At 39.8% G+C, this 18,608-nt stretch overlaps 1 protein-coding gene across 1 annotated transcript; it reads left to right on the forward strand.

The window, feature by feature from the left end:
• Nucleotides 1-9: 9 nt before the first annotated feature.
• LOC134491284 (venom phosphodiesterase-like) lies at nt 10-9,372 on the forward strand. Its single transcript, XM_063294968.1, has 7 exons — nt 10-91; nt 675-735; nt 3,715-3,812; nt 4,220-4,299; nt 6,965-7,084; nt 7,918-8,027; nt 9,303-9,372. The coding sequence occupies exons 1-7, from the start codon at nt 10-12 to the stop codon at nt 9,370-9,372; spliced, it is 621 nt and encodes a 206-aa protein (XP_063151038.1).
• The last annotated feature ends 9,236 nt before the right edge of the window (nt 9,373-18,608 follow it).

Here is an 18,608-nt window from a genome sequence, read left to right on the forward strand (position 1 = left end):
GCCTACTTCATGAGAGTTGAAGCTCAACATTTCTGGAGAGCACAAGCTTGGGAAAAGCTGTTGTATACATCTTCTAACCAGTGGAATTCAGGTTTGTGTATTTATTTAAAGGGAATTTTTACCAAGCCTACCTGGGGTAACAATACAGGGCTAGGCTAGGATCAAGAAGGCCCCACTGAACTTCTTACTTCTTACTCACCAACTAAGAGAACAGCCTCTTCGCAAGTTCACACACACAGGCCATGAGTAAAAGACTGAAAAAGCCTCTGCCTCTATAACCTAAGGATAATTACTGGGATCTCTGTAATTTCTTTACCCCCTTTTAATAAATTTGTTGATTTATGAAGTCATTATGAAGTCATTATGAAGACTGGCTAGCTGCTCATGAGACTATCTACCAGCATCCTCTATTTGCTTCCCTTAATATCTAACTCCATTTCCCTTAAGGATCCTATTTCCCCTGTTTCTTTTCATACAGATCAGTGCAACCAGATTTCTAGCACCCAAGTTAACTTCCTTCTGGCAATCACCTGCCAGTTTGCACCAGATTTTAATCTTTTTACTTTACACAGGCTCCCCTAAAGATAAACAAAGCTAACACCCTCTTCCTCTCTATCTGAATCTGAATCTGAATGCCTGCAATTAAGATACATCTTCTCCCATGTGCTTTTCAGGAGAAACATCATGGCTGAAAGACCAGTGTGCCACTTCCAGTGCTGCCCAGTGTCCAGCAGGGTGAGTCAGTTGGCAGGTTTAACAAGCCGATTAGGAAAGCAGGGTTGCTTTGCTATATAAGTAGGTAGCAAAAGAAATTTTGCTTCTTTTATTGAAAAACATGATTTCAAACTGATAAGAAAGTTTAGAGGCCAGTATATGAGACATCGGGAGACAATGGTGGTTGGTGTACATAAATAACAAAAGTGATACCTGAGAAGGAGTTTGGGGACATGTTCCTTTTTTGCCTGCCAAGAAGTTTTTGCCCACCAGTGAGTTTCATGCACTGATCAATTATGTCTGCTTATTTCAGACATCCTGTGCCTTTTTCCTGCCGAACGGGTTAGGTTTAGGGTTAGGGTTATTGACCAATGGTTGACAGTTACCCTCTGTGAATTTATGCACGCAAGCCATAATCAGACCAAGGACATTGCACCAATCGATGACGTCTGCGGCAGGCAAAATCTTTGACCGAGTCATTGACTTGCTTTACTACCACTGATATTTTGGCGGGGTGGAGGTGGGACCTCTGCACCGCAGTTTACTTGTTACGATTTTTATAGGCACCAGCCCCATGCAGGCTTTATTAAAATGGAACATTCAACATGTAATAAATATTCCCTCCAAATGATCCCCCCCACCCCCACCCCTCCACTGCCATCTGTCTCATAAAGACTGCCCTGTCTTGGCTTCCCCTTGAGTTAGGGTTCCAACAGTGGAGTCCTGGCTCACATGGAAACGGGCAGAGGAACAGCCATAGGCACATTGGCGTTCCTCCTGCAGAGATTTGCACTGAATGCACACATACCTGCAGGGAAGCTGGTATTAGGTGGGATGGGAGAAGGGAGCCTGAAAGTTGAGTGCTCTGTTTTAACATAACCTGCAGGGAGCTAATCTCTGTATGGTATTGTTCTGTACTGTACTGTGAAAACTTTTCTGCTATTTGCTTTCAATTTCCCAATTTGTTTGAACTGACCCCACCTTCAATGTGCTGTCCCTTTGTATGTGTTCTGGGAAATTGTGTCTCTTGCCTTTCCTCTTTTAGAACAATGCATGAGATTGATGTTAATGCATCTCATCAAAACTAGAACGGTTTTTTTCAGAACATTTACACCCTGCCTCTTAAAAGCTGAAGAATGCTTGTCCAAGGTTGTTTAGGGCTGCTTACAGAGTTCTTACCTTCTCCCTGTTTCTTTTTTTTGGTGTGGGTGGGTGGGGGGAAACAGCCTAGGCTGTAGGTCACTATGATGGTTTCAGAAGTTCAGTGGGGCCTTCTTGATCCTAGCCTAGCACTGTATTGTTACCCCAGGCAGGCTTGGCAAATCTCCCTTTAAATAAATACACAAACTTGAGTTCCACTCCCAGCTGAAATAAAACAGCATTTTCCATAATATGAAGAAGAGAAGAGGAAGCTCTCTTACCTATCCTGTTACTTAATGTCCATATTGTGACAGGAGAGATGAATCAGCCACTAGCCCTTACTCTGAGCATGGGTCCCATATATCCCCTTCCAAAGAATATATGTGATTTTGGTTTGTAAGGATTTGGGGTTATCATTCCTAAGAAGTTTAGCGCAGGGCACACTGTCCTTTTAAACAGCACTGTAAGCATTTGCTTGTTTTGGTTCTGCTGGAGGGACAAACAGCTTTGGAAGAGAGAGTTACAGAAAAAAAGCTGGCACCCTGAGCTGCCCTGAGTCTCCTTCTATTCTCCACTTTAAATCTCCCTGTCTGAAGGACCACAGTCACTTGCATGCAATACTTAGTTTGAATCTTAAACTGAGATGTAATCAGCTGGCAAGAAACTGTGACTGAACTTTATCTAATAACATATGCCTATTCCAATAATGCTTGTTTTTAAAGATAAGCCAATAGACTCCAGACATGCAGGCATATTTGAACATCTATAAGATTGATGGGCTTTGAATTGAACGTGTGACCATAGAAATGCCTTATTGCCCCTTAACCCATGATTACAGGGCAATGGTCACACTCTCCAAGCTAGGTTAATCGTTTTTAAATGGGCTAATCACTTCTGACATAACAGAGGAGTGGATTTTATAGTGGATGGTAAATAATTTCCTAACTGGTTAGATGTATACAACAGCTTTTCCAAAGTTTGTGCTGTCCAGAAATGTTGAACTTCAACTCTCACAATGCAGACAAAGTTCACTTCAGGTTAGGGAAGACTGAGAGTAAAAAATCCTTTTTACACCCAAAGTTATCCTCATCATGATATGTGCATGAGTTTTATTACTGGCTCATCACCAGCAGCAATTCTTATTTTTTGTCAAATTGTTCACCCTGTTTTCCACATTCAGCAGATCTGTAAACTTTGGACTCTACCATATTGCTGGAATGGACAGGAAAATGAACCTTGATCAGTAGGCTTCTGCAAAGCTATAAACCTGATCCCTGTTTCTGATCAGGCTGATTGTTAAAACAGCAGTGTGGCTACAGTAATCATGACACCATTACAATCTGAATATTTCTATTCCCTGCCTTTACAGTGTCACCTGGATTCAGGCTTTTTTCTCTCTTGCTTGATTGCTTTTATAAAGTCTTGTTGGCCTGTGTAACTTTTAGCAGTGTATCTTTTTTCAGGCACTTTTCCCCCAGGGAATTAAAAGAGATGAGACAAAACACAGTTTGATGCTAGTGTTCATTCCAGCTGGAATGGGATGTTCACTTTGGCTTCTAGTGGAATTCATGATTACTTTCTTTTGCATCCTGTATAAAAAAACCACTGAAATCAAGGAAATCCTAAAGTGTGTGTGTCAAAATCTGCAAGATGACAAGAATGCCTGTGCAGAAGGAAAGGATGGGACTTCAGTCATGATGCTGATAAATCACGATGAGCCCCACCTTGCACATTTTGACACCTCCCACAAATAACCCAGACTGAAAGATATAAAATATTATTGGACATAATTTTTTTTCAACGAAATTACTATAATGTTCCTAACACAAAGTAAGTTATGTACGTTATGATTTCTTCTAGGTTTGAACGGTCCCCACTTATTCTATTTTCAATGGATGGCTTTAGAGCTGAATATTTGGAAACCTGGAGTGGTTTAATGCCCAATATTGTAAAGCTCAGTAAGTAAGCTCACTATATTTAAGAAGATTTAGGGTGAATGATCATTTTGTGCAGGTGAAAGATGCAACAAAATTTCACAGGATGGAGTGTCCTCACAAGATACTCCAACCATTCCTTCCCCTCCTAGAGCAGTTGAATAGATTAGCTATAATTACACCTGGTGGAAGTTGACTTAGTTCATCCTGATGCCCCTGTCTAATACCCTTTGTTGAAGGACTGATTCTGCTTATTTCTATTCCAGGAAAAATGCCTCCAGGGAAAACCCACATAAGTTTGTTCTATAATTTTCTGTCCTTTTCCAGTTGGATTGAAATGTGTTGACTAAAGTAAGGCCGGGGGGAGATGTGCAAAATCCCTTGGTACAAAAATCCCTAGTTCTCATTTTATCTATCACGTTTGATTGTAGAAACTTGTGGGACTCATGCAAAATACATGAGAGCTGCTTATCCAACCAAAACCTTTGTAAACCACTACACTATTGTTACAGTAAGTACTTGTTCTGCCATTTATCTTTTTATTTTACTTTTTAACATTTTATTTGCTATTGCTCTGATATGATTTAGTGCCTGTCTTTCAATAATAAGACAGAAAACAACACAAAATTCTCTTCCTAACAACCAAACACCCAATATAATAAAGCTAAAAGTGGCAGCACAGAAGAACCAATTGAAAAGACCATCTTCTTCATTTCTCTAAGTTCCATCTATGAAAAATCAGTGGTCTGAGTGACTTTCAAACTGTTTTTATGGGAAACAAGAGTGGGATGTGTGAAGTACATTTGTGCAGCCTGGGAAGAAATACTTCTTGTAACCCCCTCTGTAGCTGAACATCTCCAGAGAGGATCAGATTGGGAGAGGACCCCAGAGGGCACATTTTGAATTTTGAGGTAATGTTATGGCCACCTTGACAAAATGGTTGCCACAATGGCTTGTAGGCATTCACAAAACACCAATTTACTAAAATACAAACATGTGATATTGTCTCCACAACCACTTCTAGCTCTCATTTGTATCATTAGCAATTACTTTTTTCTTTTGCTCTATCTAAGTAGGCCTACTTCTTAACTAAGTGTTCATCATCAACCATTTGTGTTTTCTAAGTATGCTCCCAAAGTCTAGTGAGACTCAGAGGAATGCTTGAAAATACAGATTGTGTTACGTACAGAAAACTGCTTTTCACTGCAGCTAATTTGTGATTAATAATTTTTAAATTTTAAATTAGTAATTTAAAAAAAATAATGAAAATGCAAATATTCTGGACACCGAGGTACTGTGGAGAAAGCCTCACTAAATTAACAAATATTGACTTTTTACTAAATAGTGATTAGATCCACGGTTACACTCTGCAAAATGATAGCAAACTGGAAGGAAGTTATCAACGCCATAAAACTGGAGTACTACAAACAAATTAACAGAAAGCAAATAAAGCTGACACAAAACCTGATGTTTCAGTATGGTATGCCCTAATTTAGGATAACCAGCTAATATCTTTTCTTGTCAATTAGTCCCAAAAGAAACATCTCTGGCTTCAGTTGTACATTTAATCTTTAAAATCTTCTGAATTAATGTGTGTATTTGGGTCCAGGTTTTTTTAGCTTTTTTACATGTCCACCAAGCCAGCTACTATCTTTTCTAACAAACTTCTTTCTATTGCTCTGCCAGCTTCCTGGTCTCCTTAACCAATTTTGTTTTTGCAAAATGATGTCTTTATCCAGATCCACTCACACTTGCTTTCTGTGGATGGAGAATGCTCTTTTTTGGCTTAAATGCAGGCATTCTGAGAAGTAAGTTCACTGTTACTATAGTGGGCCCTGCAATAACTCTGAATCAGGTGCTGTAGCAATGGGGATGAGTTAGGATAGGTTATTGAGGGGTTAATTGCCAGTTCACTGTTTTTGATGTTTGCTGATGTTTATTTATTAAACATCATATTTATGTTAAGTTATATTTTTTTCTAGGCACACTACATGGCATGTGAGCTTTCTCTGTTCTAGATATAGGGACTGCCTGGAAGTGTGTTATGTGCAGACTAAAATGGAAACTACCGACAGTAATTTTCCAACAATATTATCTCCTGCATTAGCTTCTACAGCAAAAGAGTCAATTAATAGAATCTGAATTACTCTGAATTGGTCGTCTTCTCGATTACTCAGCTAGATCTGTAGATCACATATAATTATGCAACAACAGCAAGAACAAAATTATTCCCATTTCCTAAATTACACAGCTTAAACAAAGAAAGCTTGCATAGAAATGGTAACCAGGAATGACTTGTCCATGGAAAAATAGTGAGATACTTTTGGTTCTGCTACTAATCAATAAAGTTTCTTTTTCTTTCTTTAACTTATATCCCACCTTTCCTGAAGGAGCTCAAGGTGCTTTCCTGTTCACCCTCTCCCATCCTCACAACCCAGTGAGATAATTGGGGCAAGAGTCAGTGACTCTTCCCAGGCCACCCAGTAGGCATCATGCCTGCCTCCCCAGTTCTAGTTCAACATTTAAATTTCTATTTTGAATGGCGTCTCAGCATAAATAATGGACTCCAGATAACCTTCTTCAGATGTCATGCAAACAGGCAAATTGCGAGACAGGCTGAGCACGCTAATCACAGTCTTATGACACCTTGCCCCCCAAAAGCAGAGTTGGAATGGTTCGGCTTAGGCTGTAGAGCCTAAAGCCCAGCTCAGTGTAGGAATCCGGATTAAAGCACCTCCGCTAGATGGCCATTCTGCCTCTGCTTGAACACATCCAGGGAAGGTGAGCCTACCGCTTCTCTGGGTCATTCATCTCGTTGTTGGATTGCTTTCACAGAGCATCTATGATTAAGGAAGGTTGGGACTTTTAATTGTGTGGAGAACCTTTAATGAGCAGAGGAACATCTCCAGCATAGCCAGTTGCCCTCTGTACATAGAGGATGATGCAAAAGGACCGTGTCACTTAAACACGGTTGCTCTGAATAGAACTGGAGTATCACCATTTTGTATAATGTCTACAGGAGGTGTAAGTGTGCGTCTTTTACAAGGCATTCAAATCCTGCAAACCTGAAGTCTTCCTACTCTTGATATGTGCCACTGCAGTCCAATAGTGCAAATCCTGGAAGAAAGGTTAGGCAACTGATTCATCTGCACTAAATATGTGTCTTTTTTCCTCAGGGCTTGTATCCAGAATCCCATGGCATAATTGACAATAATATGTATGACGTGAAATTCAACAAGAGCTTCTCACTTTCTGGAAGTGCCAAGTCAAATCCTGCCTGGTGGGGTGGACAGCCTGTATGTACGCCTGAGATTTGTTCCTTGGTGTAGATATACTTGGTTTCCCAATTGCAAATTCTGTTGTTGTGCTGAAGTGACAACAATGCAAACAGGCTTCATATCTAACTCCAAGGCAGCTGGGTGATGCTATGAAGATGTTGTAAATCCCTAGTGGGGAAATGGCAGTAAAGAAGGCCTCCACGTAAAAAATCAATATGGCTCTCCAGATTTCAGTCTTGGTTGGCCCACAGTAAAGCACATTTAGTTAGTACAAACAGTTGATGAGTGAGTAGAGAACTGGAGACACGAGGTTTTATAGTTTGCTCATTTTTGGCAATGACTGTTCTTAAGGACTAGCCATTTTTAACACAATTCTGAAAAAGTCAAGCCATAAAACAGCTTAGTTAGGGCATTCAACTTTCTCCTATAAATAGCACAGGCTTCTCCAGATGGGTTGGACTTCAATTTCCACTATGCCCAACTAACTTGCTATTGTGGGAGTTGAAGTCTAATATTTCTGGAAACTACCAGATTAGGAAAGGCTGGATTATCAGGTGTTTAAATTGTGGAGCAATGACCTTCTATTAAACTAATGAACCCACAAAATCACAGCAGAACTCAAAGCAATTGTCTAGTTAGTCCCTTCAAACTTCAAGTAATATGAAAAGGTCTTGATCAGTCCCCAGAGATCCAGATGGAACCAGCTGGGTTAGCTTTTAATGACAGAGAACTCCATAGCAAGAATTCTAACACTAAAACCTCTATTGTACCTTGTACTGATTTGCCATTTACTATGTTTTTTCTTACTCATGGATATTTTAAGATACTGATTCTGTGCACACTTCTTGCAGATTTGGCTTACAGCAATATATCAAGGTTTGAAGGCGGCCACCTATTTTTGGCCTGGATCTGAAGTGAAAATAAATGGATCTTTCCCGACTATCTACAAGGTGTATAACAAGTAAGTTGAAGATGAAGGAAAATAAATATATACTAGGTTCTCTCATCAATTACAGATGCCTTTATAGGAATATAGTTTTTAATCAATAGCATGCCTGAAGTGCAGAAAATTGTATTACAGTAATGGAAAACTGGTACTGAATTGAGATTTGATTCATTTCACAGTTACTAAATCATTATTCAGTGAGTCTTTCCAGTAATGACACCCTTCAATGAAGCTCAGCTCCTAATGATTCTGCAGAGATCGCTGCTGTTGATTCAAATGGGTGCTTCGTTCAAATAGCCAATGAAGCCAAGTGTCTCTTCAAAGATCTGCACAGTCCTCACCCCTGCTTTCTTTTAAAAAAAAAAAACAATGTCTGTATTAAGAAAGCAAATAGTTTTGTATAATTAATAAATAAAGGGACACACGTTATACCAGGCTGGGTTTGAAGAACATGATACGACTCTTTTCATTCTTTTCTTATGTGCAACAATTGCCTAGAATGGTGGTTGGCACGTTTTTCAATCCTGGCATTAGCGCAGAAATGCTCTGTTGGCCTGGAGGGCATTCAGCAACTGAGGCGGGCATGGAAGAAGCCGCCTCTCTCTTCTGACCTCTTGCTGCCTCCTGCTGGTTGAGACATCTGCTCGCTCTGTCTAATTGAAGGGTCAGCCTTCAGCATAACCACTGAAATCTGCTGGGAAAAATACAGCTTCTGTTCTACTTTATTCAGTGGGCTTTCCATCTTAATACTGACAAGCTTATAATTCAATGCATTTGTTTTATAAATAAATATTGCATAACTGAGAGTACTGATATACTAACCGGCAGTATTATTTTGGTGACGAATTAACATTTCAGGCCACTGTGGACGGACTCAAAATGACCCTGGCCCACTCAGTGTCAAGTTTCCTTTGGCATTTTGAAACCACTTTTCATCTCCTTCATGCATGTTCTATCCCACCCCACCCCAAACAAAAGGCGTCCACAAGAGAAGGATATTTCATTCATTCATTGTTGCATGAAACTGGAGGGGGATATGTTTTGCTTGGACATTTTTTGTATACATAACTTTCGTAACAGCATTTACTCTTAAGTAATTTTTCTACAGGGTTTACATTTGTCTTATGTTCACCCTGCAGAGTCAACCTGATTTCCACTTTGTCCTTGCAATTATCAACTTGATTTTTGCTTTATAAAGACATACTATATGTACAGAATGACATGTGTCTCTCACAAGAACATTTAACCAGTGTTTCATTTCCTTATAAATAATATTTTTATTCCTTGTAGTTCAGTTCCATATGAAGCAAGAGTTTCAGAGCTGCTAAAATGGCTAGATCTCCCCAGATCTGAGAGGTAAGAGCCATGGAAGCTTTTATGAAACAACATTCCCTGTTCTTGTAAAGTGCTAAGCAAGCCGACTAATTATATGCTGCCAACCAAGAAGCATGGTTCCTCTTATTGTCATCCTCTACCCCCACCCATGCTTTTTTTTAAAAATCTCCAAACCTGCATATTGCCACAGTCTTCCCTTCTGGCTATTAACATCTTCTCTAAGGCTACTTGATCTGAGCTGCAAAAATTTGCTAATCACTGGATGGCAAAAAGGGGATAAAAAAACTCTAATTTTTCCTGTTATCTTTTGGGCTTCAGCAAAGGATCGTTACCTTGTCGTGGTGCTGGAGCTTGAGCACCTCAATGATGCCATGAGCTAAACCGTGAAGGGCCACCCAAGACGGGAAGGTCATGACAGAGAGGTCAGACTAATGCGATCCCTGGGGAAGGTAATGGCAACCCACCCCAGTATTCTTGCTGTGAAAACTAAATGGATCAGTACAACCAGAGATATGTCGGTATACCAGGTCGGAAGATGGTCAAAATGCTACTGGGGAGGAACAGAGGATGAGCTCAACTAGCCCCAGACGTGATGACGCAGCTAGCTCAAAGCCGAAAGGACGGCTAGCGGCCAACGGTGCTGGTGGTGAACGGCGAATCCGATGTTCTAAGGATCAACACACCATTGGAACCTGGAATGTAAGATCTATGAGCCAGGGCAAATTGGATGTGGTTATTGGTGAGATGTCAAGATTCAAGATAGACATTTTGGGTGTCCGTGAACTGAAATGGACTGGAATGGGCCACTTCACATCAAATGACCACCAGATCTACTACTGTGGACAAGAGGACCACAGAAGAAATGGAGTAGCCTTCATAATTAATAGTCAAGTGGCTAAAGCAGTGCTTGGATACAATCCAAAAAATGACAGAATGATCTCAATTCGAATTCAGGGCAAGCCATCTGACATCACAGTGATCCAAATATACGCCCCAACCACAAATGCTGCAGAAGCTGAAGTAGAGCAGTTCTATGAGGATCTGCAGCACCTACTGGACAACACAACTAAAAGAGATGTTATTTTCATCACAGGAGACTGGAATGCTAAGGTGGGCAGTCAAATGACACCTGGAATTACAGGTAAGTATGGCCTGGGAGAACAAAATGAAGCAGGACATAGGCTGATAGAATTTTGCCAAGACAACTCACTCTGCATAACAAACACTCTCTTCCAACAACCTAAGAGACGGCTTTATACATGGACTTCACCAGATGGACAACACCGAAATCAGATGGACTACATCCTTTGCAGCCAAAGGTGGAGGACATCTGTACAGTCGGTAAAACAAGACCTGGAGCTGACTGTAGTTCAGATCACGAACTTCTTCTTGCACAATTTAGGATCAGGCTCAAGAGATTAGGGAAGACCCACAGATCAGCTTGATATGAGCTCACTAATATTCCTAAGGAATATGCAGTGGAGGTGAAGAATAGATTTAAGGGACTGGACTTAGTAGATAGGGTCCCAGAAGAACTATGGACAGAAGTTCACCACATTGTTCAGGAGGTGGCAACAAAATACATCCCAAAGAAAGAGAAAACCAAGAAGGCAAAATGGCTGTCTGCTGAGACACTAGAAGAAGCCCAAGAAAGAAGGAAAGCAAAAGGCAACAGTGATAGGGGGAGATATGCCCAATTAAATGCAAAATTCCAGAGGTTAGCCAGAAGAGATAAGGAATTATTTTTAAACAAGCAATGCGCAGAAGTGGAAGAAGACAATAGAATAGGAAGGACAAGAGACCTCTTCCAGAAAATTAGAAACATGGGAGGTAAATTCCAGGCCAAAATGGGTATGATCAAAAACAAAGATGGCAAGGACCTAACAGAAGAAGAGATCAAGAAAAGGTGGCAAGAATATACAGAAGACCTGTATAGGAAGGATAACAATATCGGGGATAGCTTTGACAGTGTGGTCAGTGAGCTAGAGCCAGACATCTTGAAGGGTGAGGTTGCATGGGCCTTAAGAAGCATTGCTAATAACAAGGCAGCAGGAGACGACGGCATCCCAGCTGAACTGTTCAAAATCTTGCAAGATAATGCTGTCAAGGTAATGCATGCTATATGCCAGCAAATTTGGAAAACACAAGAATGGCCATCAGATTGGAAAAAATCAACTTATATCCCCATACCAATACTTGTTCTGCTACTTATCATCTACATTTTACCATTTTTAAAAATATTTTTTTTTCTTTACTATATTCTTTTTTCTTTCTTTTTTCCCTTCTTTCTGCACTTTCTATTTTTCTTTTTATTCTTTTATTTTTTTACTTCATATTAGTTTTTAACTTTTTAACTGTAATGTTTCATTACTATAAAAAATAAAAAATAAAATACAGATTATGTTACATACAGAAAAGTGCTTTTCATTGCAGCTAATTTTTTATTTATAATTATTAAATTTTAAATTCGTAATTTTTAAAAATGAATGAAAATGTGAGTATTCTGGACACTGAGGTAATGTGGAATAATCCTCACTAAATTAACAAACGTTGACTTTTTACGAAATAGTCATTAGATCCACGGTGTAATGTTTGCCTTTCCCAAGTACTCAGACTCACAAGGGATTACTTAAATGAAATCTGATTTATTAGAGAAATTATGGCGGATACAGAGAAAGCTGAGAATGACTAAAAGCGTGCCAAATACAAACTAAAAACCCTCGGCTCCAAACGTGATCCCTCCCCCCTACCAGCCATGCAACCACCCCCCTCCCAGGTACTGGTAACCGTTTTCCACACATCCTGGGAAAGCAACCTTGAACACATGAGATAACCCAAACACATTCCAATCCAGCGGGCAACAGATAACAACTCCCTGACGAGGAATCTTCCCCCCTCCCGAGAGCAAACCCGTAACAGGCAAATGACATGCGAACCGTTACGATGTACCGAGCACATTGAAACGGTGAACATGACACACGGTTATAGCAAAAAGGAAGCAAGGTATCAATGCCATACAGCTATAGTACTACAAAAAAATTAGCAGAAAGCAAATAAAGCTGACAAAATAAAACCTGGTATTTCAGTTTGGTATGCCCTAATTTAGGATGTCAACCACCTACTCTATTCTCTAATAAAGTTCTTCCCACTTCTCTGCCAGCTTCTTGCTCTCCTTACCAATTTCTTTTGCAAAATGATGTCTTTATCCAGATCCACTCACACTTGCTTTCTGTGGATGGAGAATGCTCTTTTTTGGCTTAAATGCAGGCATTCTGAGAATTAAGTTCACTGTTACTATAGTGGGCCCTGCAATAACTCTGAATCACGTACTGTAGCAATGGGGATGAGTTAGGATAGGTTATTGAGGGGTTAATTGCCAGTTCACTGTTTTTGATGTTTGCTGATGTTTATTTATTAAACATCATATTTATGTTAAGTTATATTTTTTTCTAGGTACACTGAATGGCATGTGAGATGGTCCCTAGAAGGTTATCTTGAGCTTCTTTCTATAACTTTATTCTCCTCCTCCTTTATGCATGCTAGGAATATTAATCCTACCCTATTCTTTAGTTTTAGGTAGGATATTAAGGCTAAATCAGATGTGATGAAGGAGGTTCATCTGTCTGTCTGTCTGTCTGTCTGTCTGTCTATCCTCCCTCATCTATATTTCATAAGGAGCACTGCAGCACCAGGAGATGAGATGGGAAGCAGAGCATTCCATCACCATGCTGAAAAGCAAACTGCTCCATCAGACGGAGCTTTTCAGCCGAATGGTTCTGCTTCCTATCTCTTCTTGATCAGGCTTCCCCTCCAGATGTCCCCTAGATGCTGCCTTTTGCACTAAGTCACAGAAGAGGGAAATGGGAAGGAAAGGAAAGCAGGGCCACCTCCTCAACTCTGCTGAAAGAGTCAAGCTCTCTTCATCAAGCTCCTCTTCTTGAACAGTGTCCAGCTGGTTCTGTAAGTGTTGGCTCACCTTTACAAATGGTAAAAGACTGGTTCTCGAGGGATTGTGACTGATCATGAAAAAAGACGAAGAGAGAGGCTGCCAGTTTCTGTTTGATCACATATTTGCTAGGGTCATTAAACAAGCAGTCTTTGTTACCTTTATCAAAAAAGGCACTAAGCAGTATTTTATGACCTTCATCAAAAATGGTATTAAGCAGTCTTATTTCATATGGTTCCTGGTTTCTTGGCAATGGACTTTTAGGACATAATGGTTGAGGGGAGTATTTTAAGTATTTCTTTTAACAGTACTGTTAATTAAAAAAATGACTCTTCTCAGAAAAACTATGGGAAGCTCCAAATATTAATCACTCACACTTCTTGGCAAATAGGCAAAAAGACACTGATAGGCCTTTTCCCCCATAATTTTCTTCATGCATTTTTCTTTGAAAATCCATTGAGAAACATTGTCATGCAATTTTAGCTGGCTCTAAAAACCATGACTCTGCTTGTTCTAATTTAAAAAAAAACTAGTTTCCAATTTAAGAATTGTTGACTTCTCTTTTCTTTTTCTTCCTCATCCTTTTTTTTTCTTTCTTACCTCTCAGGTCATAAGTATGAGGACACAGACTTTTCTTTTTTCACTGACTGAATATAAACTAGCCTGGGAACTGTATTAATAAACAACTGTGATAATAACATTAATGATCATAAATCATCAAAGCCTTTTATTTATCTTGGAAGGGGAAAGACTAATGTACAAATTGTTCCCCTTGTTTTGTTTGATGGAATGAAAAACAGCTTCTAGAAAGGCAAACGGAAGTTGTAACAGCTGAAGCAAGACTTTCCACTCACAATTTTCCTTTTAGCATTTCCAACTAACACTCAGGATTCCATGGTTAGTTGCCAAAAAGTTCAGCATCTTTTGAAGGAGCTGCCTCTTGTGGCAGGAGCCCTGTTTGGTTCTAAAAGTGTATTTATCCATTCCTGCTTGAATGCCTCTCCAATCAAAATGACTCTGAGCAGCTAACAACAACCTCATACAGAGGAAAAAAATAGCAAGACAGCTAAAAACAATCCAGTAACAGCACTGTTCTTGGTACTCACTGCCTAACTGCTATTAGAAGGAGGGACATACATTTTAAATCCTAAGATTTATGCCTGAGGATCTAAAAACTTTTGTAAAATCAGTCAAGACTGAGAATTCAGTGTCTTTTTTCAGAAGGGCACTCATTCTCACATCTGTTATTTACTTTCTTAGTCATATGACATATTAATATATGAGCACTAGAATTTTAAGGATGAGTTCATTTCACCTATGTTTACTTGGCAGAGTACATTAATCATCCTGTGATTATTTTGTGAAGGCTGTATTTCAAGTGATTTATTTGTTGTACTCACATTGTCACAAAAAGCAGAAAAATACACTTGTTCAATATGAAGGTCCCTAGAATAAAAAGGTGATTTTGTTTTAACACGAGGACCTGCTTACCTCACTGAATTCAGTGAGAGTTAGTTTTGAGTGAACAGTCTTCATAGTGTGCCAATGATTTATCAACAAAAGGTGTTGAGCTTTTTTAGAATCCCATGATGTAAAGAAAAGTTCATCATATATCAGTGCAAATTAGGTAAGTACAAAGATAATCCATGATTTTACTCTTATCTTATTTGACAATGTGAGTTTAACTAAACTGTAGTCTGGAATCAGAAATAACAGGGAATTGCAGTTTGTTTTTAAAAGTGTGAAGATAATTCCACTTTCCTTGTGACTACTAAAGAAAAGGAATGAATCATCAACCTGATGAAGTTGCTTTGCATATCTGTAGGGATAATGTCCTTTATGTAATAACATACCTTTTAAATTTCCAGAATTCTTTTGTTCAAACGAAACTAAATCATTTGTTTGGCGGCTGAATTACTGATTGTAATGTAGTGCAGGGGGACTACAGGTAGTCCTTGTTTAGTGACTGCCTCATACAGCAACTGTTTGCAGTTACAACAGTGATCAAAAGTAACTGCAACCAATCATCGCATTTATGACCTTCACAGGTCTGTAAACCAAAGGAAAGCTGAAGTAAGATCATAAGCACAGTTGTGGTTTCACAAGAATATTCTAGAAGAGTCTAGAATATATGAGAGATCACTGCTAAAATATTGGATGAGGTGATACGTTGGGTTTCCAGTTTATTATTAGAAGTCATGTCAGAGAAAGAGCCCAGCTATTATTGTTAGCTGATTCTGATGAATTGTTATAATGTGGTGCATACATGTGTATGACCAATATACCAGGTAGCTCCCTGCATTTTTGGACTGTGAGTGATCGTGTACTGCAAGGTTGCCATTCCAGGCATCTTTACTTGGAAGTAAAACATTGAAAATAAAAAATACTTTCTTTTGAGGAAGTTCATTTCAGATTGGGGTATGGGTGCGAAATGTTCCAATGAAATCCCTCTAAAATCAACGCAGCCTTCCTGTCCTGACTCCCAGGAAACACTCTGAGACAGGGAACTGTTCTCTAATGTTTTATTGCTAATACATAACAGTAATCCTAACAAACTGAACAAGCGTGGGAAAAACCCAGCCATATAAACCCCGCAGGTTAAGGCGGTCCCAATCTGTGCCTCTTGGAATGGCTCACCAATTCCTCAGTGCTACGCATGCGCTTAACAGTCTGGATGGGAGCCCCCTGCTCGCCATCCTTACTCATGACACTTCCAAGAAGGAGTGTTTAGGATTGCAGCCAAAATCCAGTCTTCATGTGGCCATGCTATTTTCTTCAGGCGTCACAGCACTCTCCAAGTATTGTTGATGGTTTCTAGTTCCCTAGTCAAGGATGTAAATGTTTTTCAGATAAGACTTTGTACAAACACACACACACACAGACACAACTTCTTTCTCAATTATTGTGTAGCCTGCTATCCAGAACAGCAGAAGCAGGGACAGAGTGACTCAGCATGCCTCACTGCATCCTGAGCCACAGAGGAAAGAGCTGAGCAGAAAACAGGGCTACCTACTACAAGAATGAGGACTCGTAGTAGCATAAGAGCCAAATCAATGACTACAGCATACCCTGTCACAGACTAGAGCATATCATGTAGTAAGATTAAGAGCTATATTCAGTCAGCTGGGGTGGGGTGAGGAATGTATACACAGGCTTAACGCGAGGGGGAAACTGTCAACATAGGCCAAACATATCCTTTTCACTGCCAAGTACGTCACCATCTTCATAAACACTGAGGACACTACAATTTTGGCTTGAAACCAGACAGTAAAAATTTTCTTACTAACCCTGTTAAAAATAATAGATCCAAATCAAAAATAGAAAATATCCAAAATAATATTGTGTTTAGCAATGTTGTGTTTGTCAATCAGACTTTTGGCCGGAATGTGGTATGGCAGATTCATCAAGCTATGCAAACCCAAGACTTCAGTATGAGTACAGCAAATCAGAGTATAAAGAATGGGGAAATTAGAAATCTAATACTTAGCTAACTTTCCCAGGAGCTCCTTTTCTTCTTCTTTTTTCTTTTTAATATTTATAAACAATACACTGGAGATCTTAGTATTAGGCATTAAGTTCAAAGACAGAAAACCTTTTTATATTTTAAAATAATTTAATGCATTTTGCAATTGTCTATCCATGCCATACTGAGCTTTGATTGTACAATTCAAGCAACCTTGTTTATTAACATTTTAGAAATTATTATTAACATTGATAGATAGGTAGAACTTTTTTCTACTTATCTTTAAAGGTCTAAGTTATCTAAATCATCGGTGTTAACAATGTTTAGCTTATATTGCATAAACACCATTGTACCTGACTAATATCTGTATTTTATAATGTATTATTCACATCTTATAATGCAATAAAACAATTACTTGAGGAAAAAAGAAAAACAGTAAATACTTGGTTTTTCCTCAGTCTTTGGGGCTGGGATGATTGGAATTCCCATCTAAAAGGGGGTATTTTATTTCATTAATGTATTTATAAAATTACATGGCTGCCCATCTCAAACAGATGACACCAAGCGGCTAACAGAATAAAAACAAGATAAAAACATCATAGAAAAAATAAGTAACAAATGTTGGAGCTGAGATAAAACCAACTAACACTGTCAACATAACCGAGATATGGGCTCAGCCACACAACCCAGGTCCCAGGCTTGGCAACAAAACCAGGATTTTAAGGCCTTATGGAAGGCCAGTAGGGTCAGCGCAAGTCTCATCTCTGGGTGAGTGATGCTCCAGAGGACTAGCACAATAGAAAAGGCTCTCTTCTGGGGACCCACCAGATGACACTCCCTCACAGACTGGACGTGGAACATGCTTCTCCTGATGGATTTCATAGGAGGGGTAAACACAATTGGAGCATCATGCTGCAAATGTTTCTGATTGCTTATTACTCTCTTGGATTTTAATTGAACTGAATTTGTTTATGCTGTTTTGGTTATGGGTTTATTGTATGTTGCCCAGAGTCACAACAATCAAGTTGGGTGGCCATATAAATTCTTTAAATAAATAAGCCATCAAGACCCCCACCCTAGGATAAATTTCTCCAAATTTGGCAGTACTGAAAAACACTGTAACACAGGCTTGGTGATATGACACCCCCAAATGGTAAATGCATTTTGACTCCCCCTTATGAATAAGTGCTTACTTTCTCAGGCAAAAGGGGAATTCTGTCAAAACTCACTTAAGGTGTTTTCTCCCAGGCACAATGGGAGTCCGTTTTGATAATGCCCCCGTTTTGCCTGCAGAAATCTGATCACGCTGAAAAAATCCTTTGTGACTCTCCCTAAGCTGCTCCAAATTCCACCCACCCTCATCGTAATTCCCGACATATGTCAGAGAACATTGGGCTAAAATACACTGGCATAGTCTGTGCAATAGTGCCTTGAGTGAACCAAGGCAGGGTGATTAATCGGCAGTTCAGGACGGTGCAGGCTTATAAGCAGCCTAAACGTTTGGATTCGGCCACCAAATTAAGTTCTGAGGATTGCTGCTCGTTTTGGTTATTAAAAAAAAAAACGGAGAAGAGAAACAAAGAATGGAGACAGTCCCGACGTGTGTTGTGCAAACACAGACATGGGATCGGGGTATAATCCGATGTGCATTTTCTTGGTGAATCGAGGCGCTCGCCTATTCCACCGCTCAAAGACGCCTTTCCGTCCGAGTTCTGCGCTTCACGGGATTGTCGCACAAGCAAGGAAGCGGGAGATGCCGGTCCTCCCCTCCCCTCCTTTAGCAGCATTTCCCCCATCCTGCAGCAGCAGCCGCCGTCGCCCCACCACCCGCGACCCGGATGCGAAAGGCAGC

This window comes from Candoia aspera, chromosome 1, assembly GCF_035149785.1.
Source record: "Candoia aspera isolate rCanAsp1 chromosome 1, rCanAsp1.hap2, whole genome shotgun sequence".
NCBI classification, from domain to species: Eukaryota; Metazoa; Chordata; class Lepidosauria; order Squamata; family Boidae; genus Candoia; species Candoia aspera.

Coding starts and splice junctions, on each gene's coding strand:
- LOC134491284 (XM_063294968.1), top strand. CDS start 10: ATGAGAGTTGAAGCTCAACATTTCTGGAGAGCACAAGCTTGGGAAAAG. Junction 92..674: donor TTCTAACCAGTGGAATTCAG/GTTTGTGTATTT, acceptor TGTGCTTTTCAG/GAGAAACATCATGGCTGAAA. Junction 3,813..4,219: donor GCCCAATATTGTAAAGCTCA/GTAAGTAAGCTC, acceptor GTTTGATTGTAG/AAACTTGTGGGACTCATGCA.